Raw genomic sequence first — 15,093 nt, forward strand, 5'->3', positions numbered from 1 at the left:
GCTATATGCAGACGATATGCTTCTGGTGTTACAAAATATAGACCCATCTGTCCCGGCAATAATGAGTCAAATTAACATTTTCATGAGTACTCCGGTTGCAAGATAAACTGGTCAAAATCGGAAGCAATGCCAGCTTAAAAAGCATGTTCCAGTCAAAGGCTGAGTAATTATGATTTCAGATGGTGCCCAGAGAAAATGTGATACCTAGGGATTTGGTTAACAAAGGAAGTGGATCGAATAATGGATGTGAATCTGTATCATATTACTGAAAACCTTAAAAATGACTTGCGTACGTGGAACCAATTGAGACTACGTCTATGGGGGAGAGTGAACGCAATAAAGATGACTTCAGCTCCATGTATTAATTGCATCCTGAGTATGATTCCTATGGTGGGTAAAAAGAAGGCTATAAAGAAGATAGAAAGCTTGATACAGTCATTCGGTGGGATGGGAAACAACCTTGCCCGAAGCTTTGGGAACTTCAATTATCGTCTGAAAATGGTGGATTGGCAGTTCCTGACTTTGTAAATTACCACCTGGCTTTTGGTGCAAGATATCTGCTTCCATTTATAGAAAATTCAACGGATGTCTGGACACAGGCTGAAACTTGCAGATGTACTCCTCTGGCACCCAGGGCGATACTGCCACCTCAGAAAATGCAGCAGGATGCAAATCGTATGCACCAACAAGATTTTTGAGGGAATGTTGGAAAGGCCCAATGAAGCAAATCAATAAAGATGTCTCCAGTGCTAGTAGTTCATCGCTGTGGCTAAATCCAGAGATTAAGCTAGAAGGCAAAACGTTGTTTTGGCCACCTTGGCTTTTGAGCGGTATTCAATGGTTGGGCGACCTATTTGAAGATAAAAAATGTATTACTTTTAACAGATTAACTAATGAAAAGGGTCTTAAAGACTGCATATTTGGGGAATATCGGAAACTGAAGAGAGCTGTGGGGGATAGGATTCCTGAAGAGGGCAAAGACTTGATGGAAAGGCTGCGAGAATTCAAGTTGAATGGTCACATAGCGTCAAAGGTCTACAAACATTTAGCTCAATACAAGGAAACTAATGAGAAGTTACTGGACAAATGGTCAGAAGGGATAGGCTGAGAGATGAGTGTGAGCAGGTGGAATAATATATGCAAGAATGTGACAATGTCATCATTAAATCCTGGAGAAAGAGCCAGACAGATCAAAATCTTGAACAGTGTCTGGACACCGCAGAAACTGTATGAAAAGGCTTGTTGCAATCAGAGGCCTGTTGGAAATGTTAACACAGAGTGTGATCATTCAAGTACATGATATGGGAGTATAGAAGTTTAAGAGAATGTTGGAAAAAGGTTACATTAACAATGAACAAAGTACTGATGATTGATGTGGATTATGATTTTACAAGTATTATCCGAGGGGAGGTGGATCTGGTAGAGGATCTGTTTTTCCCACAGCATTGTTGGTTCTTCAGAGCTTCAATTTCTGCAAAATAAAATACTCTGTGAATGCAAAAGTGAGCAAATGCCTTCAGTGTCAACTTGGCTGTTAGATTTACAGCAAATGTCAAGAATGGAGAGTGTGATCTTGTACAGGAATAAGGAAAGATTTTTGGATTTGTAATCCCCCTACAGCACACCGTAGAGAATTGATTCAGGATGCATTGCATGACTTATTGGTCCAATGGAAGTACGATGCTAAAAGCAGCTACATCATTCTGACAGGAGACCTTATTGCCAAATTAAAGGGGTTCATGGTATAACTACTAATGTATTATTACAACCCAGTAGCTCTATGGAACATAATATTGAAGACTCGTAGGGGGATTGTTGGTTAACCTTCTTTAATGGTTGGGACCTCGAAATCATTAATGGGCGCACGCACAGTGACTGCCCAGGGAAAAATACCTGGAAGGGTGGTGCTACTAAGAGCACCCTTGATTATATTTTCGTTAGCTGTGGAGTGGCGGCCCTTATAAAAGATATAAAAATATCAGAAAATGATTGGAGTGAACACGAGCCATTGATTATGCACATATTAGCTGTTAACCATTCCCCCAAAACTATAAACATGGGTAATTTATTTGTAAACCACTCAGCCACACGGATAGTATGGTGTGAAAATTACATCTGAAAAGCAGGGCAAGCTACCAGTGACTGGGATATAAACCACTTACCCATGTTTAATACTAGGCAAATAGAAGAAATTGACTGCTGGATTTACTCCTTTTCTGGTGAAAACAAGACCGTCTCTAACAATTAAACATACACGAACGGATGCCCCACATGACAAAGAAATTAGAGACACGAAACGCAAGCTTAGAAGGGACATCCATAAAGTTAGAACGACCGAACGATATTAATCCATAGTATCATCAGAAAATTTTAAAACAAATATCATTTATGGTGAAAATTGCGTAAAAGATTCAAACAACAAGAGTGCTGGCAGTGCACGGTAAAGGTATTGTGCACTAGGAATACCTGTAATATCTGGCCACTCCTGGGGGAAGCCAGAGGTAGCAAGATAACCCCTCTGACCAATCCCATAGGTGTGTAAGAGTGGGTAGAATTTATTGAGTGTCGCAATGACACCAAAATTAAGCCCAGGACTATACTGAATAGAGCAAGACATATACGCCCCCTATTGTGATCTCAGTGGAAGATCTCCAAAATAAAATTAGTCATTTAAAATCATCAGGAGCTCCAGGACCCAATGGATTATCAAACATAGGGCCTCATTACACGGTAGGCGGTGGACTAAGGTGCTATTAGCACCTTGGTCCATGTCGGTAAAATACCGGCACCGCCTTGGAGGAAAGGGGAATTACCGCCCTATTCCAAGGTTGACGGGGTGGTAATTCCCCCTTCCCCCATTGCCCTTCCCCATTGCCATTTTTGCCCCATAGGGCATAATGGGAATGGGAAAGGTGCTAATCATGGTACCGCAAATTGCGGTACCGTAATTAGCACCCTGGTCCCTTTGTGGGTTGATTTCTAACGACTGCTAAAAAGCAGGCGTTAAAGTACCAACCCGCAAAGGGACCTCGTAGTAAGGCGGTAAGGGTTAACGGTCACCGGTACCATTACCGGTGACCGTTAACCCTTACCGCCTTCCGTGTAATGAGGCCCATAGTCATGAAAAATAATCCTCATTTCTGGGCTAGCCTACTGAAAATACTAATTGAAAAGGTATTAATAGAGGGAAGAATCCCTGAATCATGGCAGACCGCTATCCTAATCCCTGTGTTTAAAAAAAGGAATAAAACTGACCCTAGTAACTACAGACTGTTGTCAATGCTTGATTGCACTGGAAAGATGTTTGCCTCTTTATTGTTAAAAGAACTGCAAATTTGGCTAGACAAAGTAAGGGTCTTAGATCACTTTCAAAGCAGTTTTAGAACTGGATTCTGTACGACCCACAACTTATTAATAATGGATGCTTTGAGAAATAAAGCATTACAACCCAACAGTCCACCTTTATACGTAATGTATGTTGATTTCAAGGCAGCATTTGATGTAGTAAGTAGAGAGAAATGATGGCTCAAATGAAGCGACATGGACTGCCCAAAAGGTCTACTTCATTACTTGCAACCTCTGCACTGTAACACCATTGTCCAACTTAAATTAGATAGCAGAAGCACTATGACCAGGCCAATTAAACAAAACAAGGGTGTGAAGCAGGGATGCGTCACTGCCCCCTTGCTCTATAATCTTTTTGTTTCAGATGTTCCCCTCTTCATCCAGGGGACTCATAATGGCCCCCCGAAAATTGGCACCAGGCAGTGCGTGGTAATGGCATACGCAGACGATCTTGTGATCCTCGTTCATACTTTTAGTGGGTTACTACGATCAGCAGAGATGCTGTGGCAATATGCTGAAATAAACAAATTGGTCATCAATCGTGATAAGACTCAACTAATCTTATATTCACATGGCAAGATTGCACGACCCCGAATGTGTGTAAGGACAATCAAAATGCAATACACCCACTACTATAAATAACTTGGAGTAAAGTTCGATAGTAAGGGGAATTACAACTCCTGCATACAAGTACGTAAAGTTAAGGCTGCCCAATGAACAGCCTTGATTTGCCAATTTACGTGCAATCAAAGTGGATACTCCATGTGGGGGGGCGTGCCAATTGTACATTGGCTGCTTGGTCCCAATGATACTCTATGGACTTGAGGCATTGACCAATATGGATCTCAAATGGCTTCAGATCATAGAGGGTAAATATTGGATGAAGCTTCTGGGCCTCCCCCAATGTATACCCATGGCTATCCTCCGGTTGGAACTAGGGATACTCTCATTGAAATCAATGAGCAGAATTGTATGTTAAAATCCGTAACAATCTGTTAATCCCTTATTAGTATGTATAAATGAAGATCTTCGTAGCAAAAAGCAACCTAAGTTAACAGCTGACATGGATCTACTGTTTAAAGGCATATGCTGGTCTCCCAAATGGGGAGAAGAATATGAATATCTGAAATGCCATCTAGGAAAACGTGTGGATTTATGGGACTGGCACAATAATTATGTACATCTGGAGAATCTGAAAAGCTACAAGTTTGCAACATATATATTCTATACTTTCAAAAAGGCGCAAAAGTTCTTAAACCTATGCCCTTCAGTGGAATGAATCACCTTCCAGTTTTGGCAGTGACGGGCCAAGAATGATCATTACCTAAATCAGAAAGGTACTGTTGAATATGTAAGAATTGTCTAGAGCCCGAAACTTCCAAACATATACTAACACAATGTCCGTCTATGGGTCATGTATACATTAAACACTATGGTGAATTTGTACATAATTTAAACTACATCAAGGACACAGAGTTTTGGTATCAGTGTCTAAATACTCCCAATGCTAGCCTCCACCTGTCTCTATACAGTGTATGGTCCTATGCTGATAAGATTATGAACACTGAATTAAAGTCCTGGCAATAGTGCTGACTGCAGTTGAATATGATCAAGATTGTGCACGTTATGGGAGTTAGTGACACCTGGAGTAATTCAGTGATACTGATAACAATTATGACAGTGATCGAAGAAAGTAATTAACCAATCCATCCATCCATCTATTCTATCTCCTTACTTAGACCACTTATTTTCATTTTATTTTTATTTTATTTTCTTTTATCTAAAACAATTGATCCACATGGAGCGAAAGCTATTTGATCGGAAATTAAATGTAAATTGATCATACAATAGGAGAAATTGTATCATGGACATTGTTTTAATGTTGATATCTATGTCTTCATTCTGATCCTATATGTAAATTTGTGTTCTCCTTTTTTAGATTTTAGTATATTGTTTTGTGATTGTATGAATGTATTACTTTATGTGTAAAGTTTCATTTGTATATGAAAGTATATCACATTAAATAAATTAAATTAACTCTATACTTCAATATCCGTATTATATTCCATGTACCTGAAATAATATTGTTACTATGCCACTGTTATATAACATTACTGTGAAGGAGGGTGGGTGGGATTATTATATATATATATATATATATATATATATATGTGTGTGTGTTCATATGTTGTTCATATGTTGTTATATGTTGTTAAGGTTACTGTAATGTTTTAAATAAATCCTCAATAAATGTGTGAATGCAAAACAAAAAAAAAGAAATTCATACACTTTGTAGTGGCAGGTCCCCACTTTGAATTCAATGTCCTCCCCTTCGACCTTAAGTCCGCCCCAAGCAGCGCACCTCAGGAAATCAGGATTGCACATCTACCCATATCTGGATGGCTGGTTGGTCAGAGCACCATCTCTTGAACTAGGCCTGCACCACACAATGACCACAAAAGCCTGACTTGCATCATTGGGCTTTTCTCTCAAATGTGAGAAATCCTCCAAGGCACTGTCACAGCAAATGCGGTTCTACGGGCCCACCTAGACATCCCATCTTCCACTACTTCCCCCTCAGCCGACTATACTTTTAGGTTCAAGAGTTGCCTCACAATGGGTTTCATCAAACCGAACACTGAAACCCTCTTGGGCATGATTGTGCATTTCGCTAATCAGAAACTTCAGGCTCCAAAAGCGCCCCCTGCAGAAATTCCTGCATGGCAGCTGGGATCAGGTCTCCGGACATCGGGACAACAAATTGGCCCTCACTATTCCTTTTCACAGAGCGCTGATTTAGTGGAAGGATGCCTCCAACTTCACCAGTGGAGCACCTTTCACGATCCAAAACAATCAAGCTACTATGACAACATACGCATCCATGGAAGGGTGGGAAGGACACACCGCCAATATCCACACCAGATCTCTGTGGAAATATGCTCTTGCCCAGGGAATGTTTCTGTCCCCCTATCACCTACTGGGCATACACAATTCAGTGACCGATTCCCTCATCAGGGAACTCCGCTCAAGCCACATATGGGAAATTCTCCAAGACCAAGTAGAAATACTCTACCAAAGGCAGGGAAACTGAAAGTGGACGTCTTTCCAACGAAGGACAACTGCAAATGCAATCTTTTTTTTATACAGCCAGCCTGGAAGAAACCTTCATATTTCCTTGGAACAGAAAGTTCCTGTATGCTTTTCCATCATCTCTACTTATATCAAGAGTCATCCACACAGCCACACAGCAGTCATGCAGACTGATTTTGTGGTGCCCGCATGGCCGAGGGAGTTCTGGTTTTTGGGGGTTCTAGCCCTTTTGTTGGCCCCACCCATCAGGCTTCTGCCAGTGTACAATCTGCTGTGCAGAAACAAGGGTGAGGTCATCCACTACAACCCGTCCTCACTAAACCTCATAGCCTGGCTCCTACATCGTTAGAGTTTGACAACATCGACATGCCGCAGCATGGCAGGGATGTCCTTGCCAAGACACAAGCCCTAGCTATCGTCTCCTGTTAAGTCAAGAAATTTAAATGATTCACAATTTGGTATTCCAGTCATAGGGTGGACCCCCTTGACATCCAACTGCAACAGATCCTGCAATACATTCTCTCATTGGCTACCCCTGGACTTGCCACTCTTTCATTCAAGTTCATTTGACTGCTATTTCCTGCTTCACTCACGCTTCAGTGTCATCTTAATTATGGTGGCATAGGCTAGTGAAAGAATGTATCTAGGGACACCCTTTGACCTTCCCCCCGATACACAAACCTTCCCCTTCTTGGCAACTGAACATTATTCTTTCCAGGTTGAGAGGTGCCCCAGTTGAGCTTATGCATGAGGCCAATATCAGATTTGTCTAATTGAAGACAGCATTCCTGGTGGTGATCACCTCAGCCAGGAAAGTGGTGAGATTCTGGCAACTGTTCGTTGTATTTGGTTCTGCTGTTACTGGGATAGGCCTCTCTAATGCTTCAATTTCCAGATGGTCTTCTGCTTTTATCTCTTTCTGGCATCAACTTGCTAACACGTTGCTCTCATGTCGGCGCCTTAGCATACTACGAGGGCAGTATCATCCACTGTGCTATTCTTGTAGGAGTGCCGCTGCCACAAAGCATAGCGGCTACGTGGAGGTCTCAGCACACATTCTCCAGGTTCTACTGAATTGAATGGAGTTCTACAGAGGAGTCTAAGGTTGGGCAAGCGGTCCTTCGTACCCTGTTTGCCTAATGTGAGCCATCATCCTCCTCCCAGATTTACGTGCTGATGCAAGTCTATGCTTGTACTGTTTTGTAATCTATTCTAACGGCATGGAAGAAATCAGTTAAACTGCAAATCCTGTTCTCCATCATTAGTATCTTTCATAGATTCACATGCAGCTGTCCCGCCTGCCTCACATGTAGCTCATCTTTGGACTATGATGTGCAATATACGAATCTGAAGATGGCGTCCATTGGTGGATCTAAGTGAGGCGCTGCCTATTTGCTTAAGGATAAATGACCCAAAACAGCATTGAGAGAACAGAAAAGTGAATGCAGTTTCTGGTTCTCGATGAAACTGCTTAATGTTATCGAGGAGTCCCTGCCTAATGATGGTGAATATTCTAAGAGCATGTGAATCTATGAAAGATACAAATGCTGGAGAACAGGAGTTACACATAAGTAACTTAGTCATTCCCAAGAAAGATGGAGGTCTCAGACAGACCCATCTTAGACATGAGACTCCTTAAGAAACTCCTCTGAAAGAATCGGTTCAAGAGAGTGACCCTGGTGCAGACCCTCAGGCTTTGGAGCAACATGATTTTCTCGTTCCCTAGATCTGCAGGATGCAAACCTTTATATCTATACCCAACCCAAACATCATATATATTTGTTTTTTAAATCTATTTTCCTTACTTCATAAGCATAACCTCCTCCACATTTAGGAGGAATAGTAGTATTTTAAAATGGATACACAGCTTGTCATTCTGTACAAATATCACACTGCAACAAGAAAATCTTACATACCAGTAACAGTAGGTTTGAACCTCTATAAAGGTCAATGATTCACATACCACTTATACCATTTCTCAGTGAGATAAAGGGTTGCAAACAGTGGATTCACACAAAAATAACAATTTGAAGATGTCAATCTTGTGTGTACACTGTAGCCTTTCAGTTCACATCATAGGGCGTCATTAAAGGCCCATGATCAACACCAATATGTGTCCCTTTGAAAAAAATATGATGCAATTTCTGAAACAAACTACTAGTTGAAGGCTTTGCACAGCATAGCAGTATAAACCAGATACTAAGCTTCAGAGGTATTGTTACGTTAAATAATGTTTCTTTCCCCTCTCATGCAGTGGAGAATTTATATGCAGCCCTGCGAAATATCGACAGGAATGAGATTGTGAACATGCTGGAGGGCTCGAGGCGCCAGAGTCGCTGCTTAAAAGGAGAGCGTCACTACAATGAGCGAGACTACTCTCTGTCACCATCACAGATGAATGGTAAGCTCCAGCTGCATCTGAGCCACGAGAGGTCTAGCATGGACTCTGTCAAACATTGGAGTCAGGTGGATGGGATCACAGCACTCTGATCTAACACATCATCCTAGCCTAGCAAACGCTAACATCTGCCTTACCTCCAAGCCCTCTAACAACAAGACACTCTGATCTCTGCTAGACCTCCAACCCCTGCCTGACACATCTTGCCTGTGCCTGACCTCCAGCATTGGCCTGACCTTCAACATCTGCCTGACTTTCGCCCTCTGCCTGACCTTTACCCTCAAGGCTTTCTGGCCTGCTTAACCTCAAACATCTGCTTAACCAAAAACCTCTCTCTGACCTATAACCTCTAGGCATGTTGACTTTATTCCCCTCTCTTATATTGCCACCTCTGCAATAATGTTCTCCCTGAGGGAAGGACACTATAACCACAGCATGATCCCCAACTTCTGCCTGAACCTTAAACCTCAAGGCACTATGACCACTCGCATATCTTCCAACCAGTGCTTAACTTCCAACCTCTTCAATAACTTTCAGTCTCAGCACACTTGGATCCCCTCTATTAACTTAATCTTCAAGGCCCTTTTGAGTTCTATCATGGCCTCCTGTTTATAGGTCCTTGTAACGTGAACCATAAGATTCAACTTCTGCTAGTCCTCCACCCTCAATGGTATTTTGGTCTCTGGCATAAGCTCCAAGGTTTGGGTGAACCTTAAAGTCATAACAGCCGTCACCCTCAGAGGCACTTCGAGCTCTACCATGATCTGTAGCCGAGGCCTGACCTCCATCCGCTAGCATAACTTCAGCATCAAAGAACGCTGCGAAAAACATTGGCGGTAGTCTAACCTCTACAATATTTTTTATTTAGAAAAAAACACTTCATATTTTAGTGCAAAGATTCAGACGTCAATTCAGCTGTATGCATGTGCAAATGGGACACACATACCTTAGTATTTGTATGACCACTGATAAATCCTAGTGTGAATGCTCAGAGCGTAAATGCATCTCTTTGTATGTGTCATTGTGTGCATAGTACATTCAACACTTTGTGTGGGTTCTGTAGTGTAGAATTACCCCTTTAGTTTTGTGTGTCAAGCCAAGGCATAATCAGAATATGTAAATCATGTCAATTATCTGCATGTGTTAGCAGTCATTGGTCTTGTGTGTTTGTGTGTGTGTATGTTTGTGTGCATGAGCAGACTACTTTTCAATTCTTATATGTGCAGGTGGGATATACCCAATGTGTGTGTGTTTGTGTGCGTGGGTGTGTGTGTGTGTGTTTGGACATGAATTTGTAAACTGGTTCTCCAAAATGGGTCTATCATAGATTTGTATGAATTGAATGATTATGTCACTGGCATATTACGTCAGTGGAATGGGAATGATTGGCATATACAATAGATGGCAATTTTAAAAACTGCATTAAAACAGTAGCTGTTTCACATAACACAGGTCTATTCAAGGACCTAAACTCTAACTGTGGAAACCTTAAGTGTATTTTAATACAGGAAGATTGAGCGAGCCTGAACTCAACTGTTTTTTTCACATTTAGAATGTTTGTTCTACTTTGTTTTTTGTGAATGCTGAAGATTATTTTGATATTGTTGGACTCTAGCAGGGTGCTCTGCTGTTTGTGGAATCCAATTTCTTATATAGTATTTGCCCACTACAATATGCATCTTTGAGAGGTCAGATTAACCCCCAATTTGAGGCTTGTGAAAGGTGAGGGAATAGCAGACTTTGTTTGTGCAATCCACAATCTGAATGCATTTGCATTAACCAGGTTACGATGTGGACATGCACACCACCTGCAAAGTATTTTTCACTAAAACTATCCAATCAAGGTGAGCATGCTGCTATTCTTCCTTAAAGAATGCATATATTTAAGAAATGCTTAATTAAGTAATAGCACTATGCAGCAAACACAAGACACTTGATGTTAAAACATTAAATGTAAAAGGCAGCTTTTAAGACAACTAAGCAAGTCTGCCAAATAATTAAGCTACCAAAATCAACAGAAACTAGCATTACCATAATTTAGAATACTAAAACATGCACCATGTAAATAACTGAGATTGTGAAGCAAGGACGTATCAATATAATACAAAAAAACAATAATACATGACATTCAACAAACATAGAAAGTACAGTACTCCGTTATGAAGATCAGGCAAAAATGAAAAAGGCGACCCAACACTAGCCACTCAAATAAATTTAAGTTTACTAATCTTTATACATTAATTCTCATTATGTATAGATTGATACCAAACTCTTTCAAATTTTGCCATTACAAAAAACATAAATTAAATCCTCAATGACAGGTTTACTTCTGCACTTACATCTTCATAGAACAATTATCTAAGCAACTATATAAGTGCTTTCACAATAGATTTGTTTTTATTTAATCTTTGTTTAGTGAAAGTAGAAGACAAACCACTACATTTTTATCACAATGGCTTTATTCTGCCAGCTTTTGATGTTGGGATATTCATTTAGCATATACAGAAAGTTGGATTCTAATGGATTGTGTCCTCCCACGGATTCCTCATCTTAGATCTAATTTTCTGCTTTGCAGAGCTCGCAGAAACATTTTCTCCCAGCACTGTGTGCTGTTCAGGCCGGGCGTTGAGGATCTTTGAGTCGTCTGCTGCGGGATCGGATGTGACGTAGACACATATAAATGGCACATAATGTGCCCCGTGACCTCAGTTCCTTTTTTCTGCATGCCCAGCACGCTACTCTGGAACATGTTGATTGGCCTCAAAGAAATTCCCCGATGGATTTTAGAAAAATTCTTTGAATTCCTTTGAATTTTTTTCTTTATTTGACCATGTCAACTCTGAAATCTTCAGAATTTAAGAACTGCCATGATTGCGGCACTAAACTATTGTTAACTGATCTCCACAAACTTTGTTTGTGGTCCCTCAATGCCGACAATGTAGTGGTAGATTGCGGCTCATGTCAAAACATAACCCCAAAAGCCCTAAAGGAGAGAGCCTCCAAATTGACCCTGGGTCATTCGATGTCAAAGTCACCACGTTCGACACCATTGAAACGAAGCCAGATGACGACAAAAACTCAGTGTTTGAGAAATCGCCGTAGGGGGAGAAGAGACATTCAATGAAGCACTGTAAAAGGTCCCATTTGTGGAGCGACTCATGTAATTTGCCTTCTTCCTCATCCAAGAAGAAGAGAAGGAGGAGGCACCCATCCATAGACTTGTCACCGGATTGGCAGGTACGTTTTTCCTCGGAAACCGCTTTGGTGGAAAAGTGTGAAGAGATTTTTATCAAAATGATGCTGGTCCATCCTCTTCCGGCTCCACTGGAAAAAGACCTCTGAGCCCAATGCGCCCGAAAAAGCTGGCATTGTCTCAGTTCACCAACCTCCTTGTACGCCAAAGAGTTTGGGAATGGTGAAGGCCACGAAAAGAATTTGAGAGGTATCAACGCCACCAATGTCTTTGTCGGCTGCCATGTTCTTTGATGCACGTCGGCATTGAAATACTACTTAGCATTGTTGGTCGAAGACCCCTCAACTTCGAAGTTTGTGCTGAAGTCTAGAAGGGACTTTATGCCTTCTGTCCAGGGCATCTTCGATGAAGATGATGAAATGGTCCCTTCAGGTTTGAGCCCACGTGTCTCTCTCAAAAGGCTGAGGAGTTTCAGGTTGGAGAAAATAGGCTGTCTGATCTGCCTTCCATTTCACATGATCTATGTGGTCAGGATACCTCCACTGAAGTGGAGTTTCCTCAAGGTGATGCTTAAGCCTACCCTAGTGTGGCATATATGAGGATGATGGACAATGTGGTTGACGCCTTAGTCTGGGGTCCCCCTGCAAGGGAAATTGGGGATTGGGATCTCAGACATTCTGGATAAGGGCACAAATGTGGAACCTGTCCTCCCTTTACCCAATGGCATAACATAATCTGCTTTTAGAGCTGTGGAAAACTCCATGTTTGGCGTAAGCATTTCATAAGGATTTTACATGGAAATGTAAGCCAGCCTCTTCCGACCCTGAGTTCCTCACCAGGCATCTGTCACAAGCAGCTACTATTGGCTCTATGGGAAGCTCCTACCCCTCTTTGCCTAAAGACAAGGACGATAAAAGGTATGATGCTTTGGCCAAAACATTCTTTGCATCAAGCAGCATGACACTTAAAGCAGTAAACACTTCTTGTGTACTTGAGAAGTACAAACACACCATATGAGCTCTTATTGCTGAGGCTGAAAAGCACATCCACATGGGGAAATGAGGGACCAGTTTTTCAGTATTGTGGACGATGGAAAGGAGGCTATGCGCCAAGCCCTATAATCAGGACTTGACACAGCTGACTGTGTTAGAAGTGCTTTGGCAGGGAGTTCTGTGATGAGAAGATTTGCTTGTCTACATAAATTGGGTTTTGCGCAAGGTGTGCAAGCAATATTACTTGTTCTGCCTTTTGATGGTCCACATTTATTTGGACGAGAAGCAGGACAGCCTGGAGAAATTGCAGGACTCCAAGGCCGCAGCAAAGTCCTTAAAGGCCAAGAATGGTGCAATTCTATCACAGGCGCATGGGCGAGTCAGGTGGTTTCTATGTGATACTGCCTCCCCTTTTTAATGCGTCCACCAGACTGCCTTTGCTTTCCAGATCACCTCCTGTTCCAGATCCACTGCTGCTGAAAGAGTTTTCCTCTCTTCTGGAGAAGGGTGTCATAGACTGGTACCTGTACAGGAGAAACAACAGAGGGTGGCACTTCCTTTACTTTTTTGTCCCAAAAAAGCACAAAGGTCCTTTGACCCAGATGCTTGAACAAGTTCCTCAGGAAGGACAAGTTCAAGACGGTAACAATCTTGCAGATCCTCCATGCCCTGGAAATTCAGGATTGGTTGGTGTTGCTCAGCCTAGAGGACACTTACTTTTATGCGCCAATCCACTCAAAGCATAGAAAATACTTCAGGTTCATCATAGGTAATACTACCAGTTTTAGTTCTGCCTTTTTAAGGCTTACCTCTGCCCCAATGGTTTTTACCAAACTGTTGGCAGTTGTCGCAGCTGGTCTCAGGAAAGGGGCATTCACATCTTTCCCTACTTGGATGATTGGTTAATCAAGGCACAGTCTTCAGATTAAGCCCTGAATCATCTCAATCACACTTGCCGCCTCGTTCATAGACCGGGCTTCTCCCACATTTTAAAGAAGTCGCAACTGACACCTTCTCAAACGCCTCATCCCATCATAGCAGCCCTGAATTCTCCCTTGGCCAAGGTTTTTCTTCCAGGGGACAGGGCCCTACACGTCCAGTAGATGGTCAACATATTGCAGAACGCCCAATACCTGCCAGCCCTGGACTTTTTTCGGTTGCTTGGCCTCATGGCTTCCTGCATCTTCCTGGTACCTGAGGCCCAGGTGAAGAGGAGATCGCTCCAATCGGCCCTCAGATCTCAGTGGTCATAGTTCTCTGGCAATATTACAGACTTGATTCAAGTGCCGAGCAGAGTCACCCAGGATCTCCTATTGTGAACTTGCATGGAGAATGTGGTGGCGAGAGAACCGTTTTGGCAACCGTTGCCAGAGGCGACCGTACTAATGGACACATTTCTGAAAGGCTGGGGTGCTCACCTGAACAAGTTGACAGTGAGCGAGCTGTGGTGCCTGTTGGAGAAAAAGCTTCACATAAACCTATTAGAGCTGAGGGCCATCAGCCTGGGGTGGATGGCCTTTTTGCGCTCCAAATAGGGGAAGACTCCTCATCATGACGGACAACACAGTGGCCATGCACTACATCAACAAGAAAGGTGGTGTAGGGTCCTTCTCCCTGTGCAGAGAGGTGATGCAGCTCTGGTCCTGGGCGTTACAGAACAAGATCTCCTCGTCTGCAATTCATCTTGCCATGAACGAGAATACGATGGCGGACGCCCTGAACAGGCACGGCTCCGTCTCCCAAGAGTGGGAGCTGTGCCAAGAAGTACTTAGCGAGATCTTCACACTCTGGAGAAGCCCAGCAAGTGGATCTGTTTGTGTCCAGTGTGAACAGTATGTGCAAACATTTCTGCTCCACGGATTTCCCCAGAGAGGAGCACTGGGAGATGCATTTGTGGTGAACTGGAGCTTTCAGCTCCTTTATGAGTTCCCAAAGTTTCCCCGTCATTCTCCGAGTGATCAGGAGTTTGAAGAGGTATTGAGTAATTATGATCCTGATTGCCCCGGATTGGGCCAGGAGGCCGTGGTACCCAGACCTTCTGGATTTGGCCATCTGTCCTTCACATCGTTCTTCCC

General features: G+C 42.5%; 1 protein-coding gene across 8 annotated transcripts in view; it reads left to right on the forward strand.

Annotated features, from left to right (window-relative positions):
- ANK1 (ankyrin 1) overlaps nt 1–15,093 on the forward strand; it is a 2,823,483-nt gene that overhangs the window by 2,139,531 nt on the left and 668,859 nt on the right. For all 8 annotated transcript variants that reach the window (XM_069617665.1, XM_069617670.1, XM_069617666.1 and 5 more), the window contains one exon: nt 8,690–8,836. In XM_069617665.1, coding sequence (XP_069473766.1) covers nt 8,690–8,836 — 147 coding nt within the window. The remainder of the gene's footprint in view (nt 1–8,689; nt 8,837–15,093) is intronic.

Source organism: Ambystoma mexicanum, chromosome 10 (assembly GCF_040938575.1).
Source record: "Ambystoma mexicanum isolate Mex_15411 chromosome 10, UKY_AmexF1_1, whole genome shotgun sequence".
In the NCBI taxonomy this organism is placed as follows: domain Eukaryota; kingdom Metazoa; phylum Chordata; class Amphibia; order Caudata; family Ambystomatidae; genus Ambystoma; species Ambystoma mexicanum.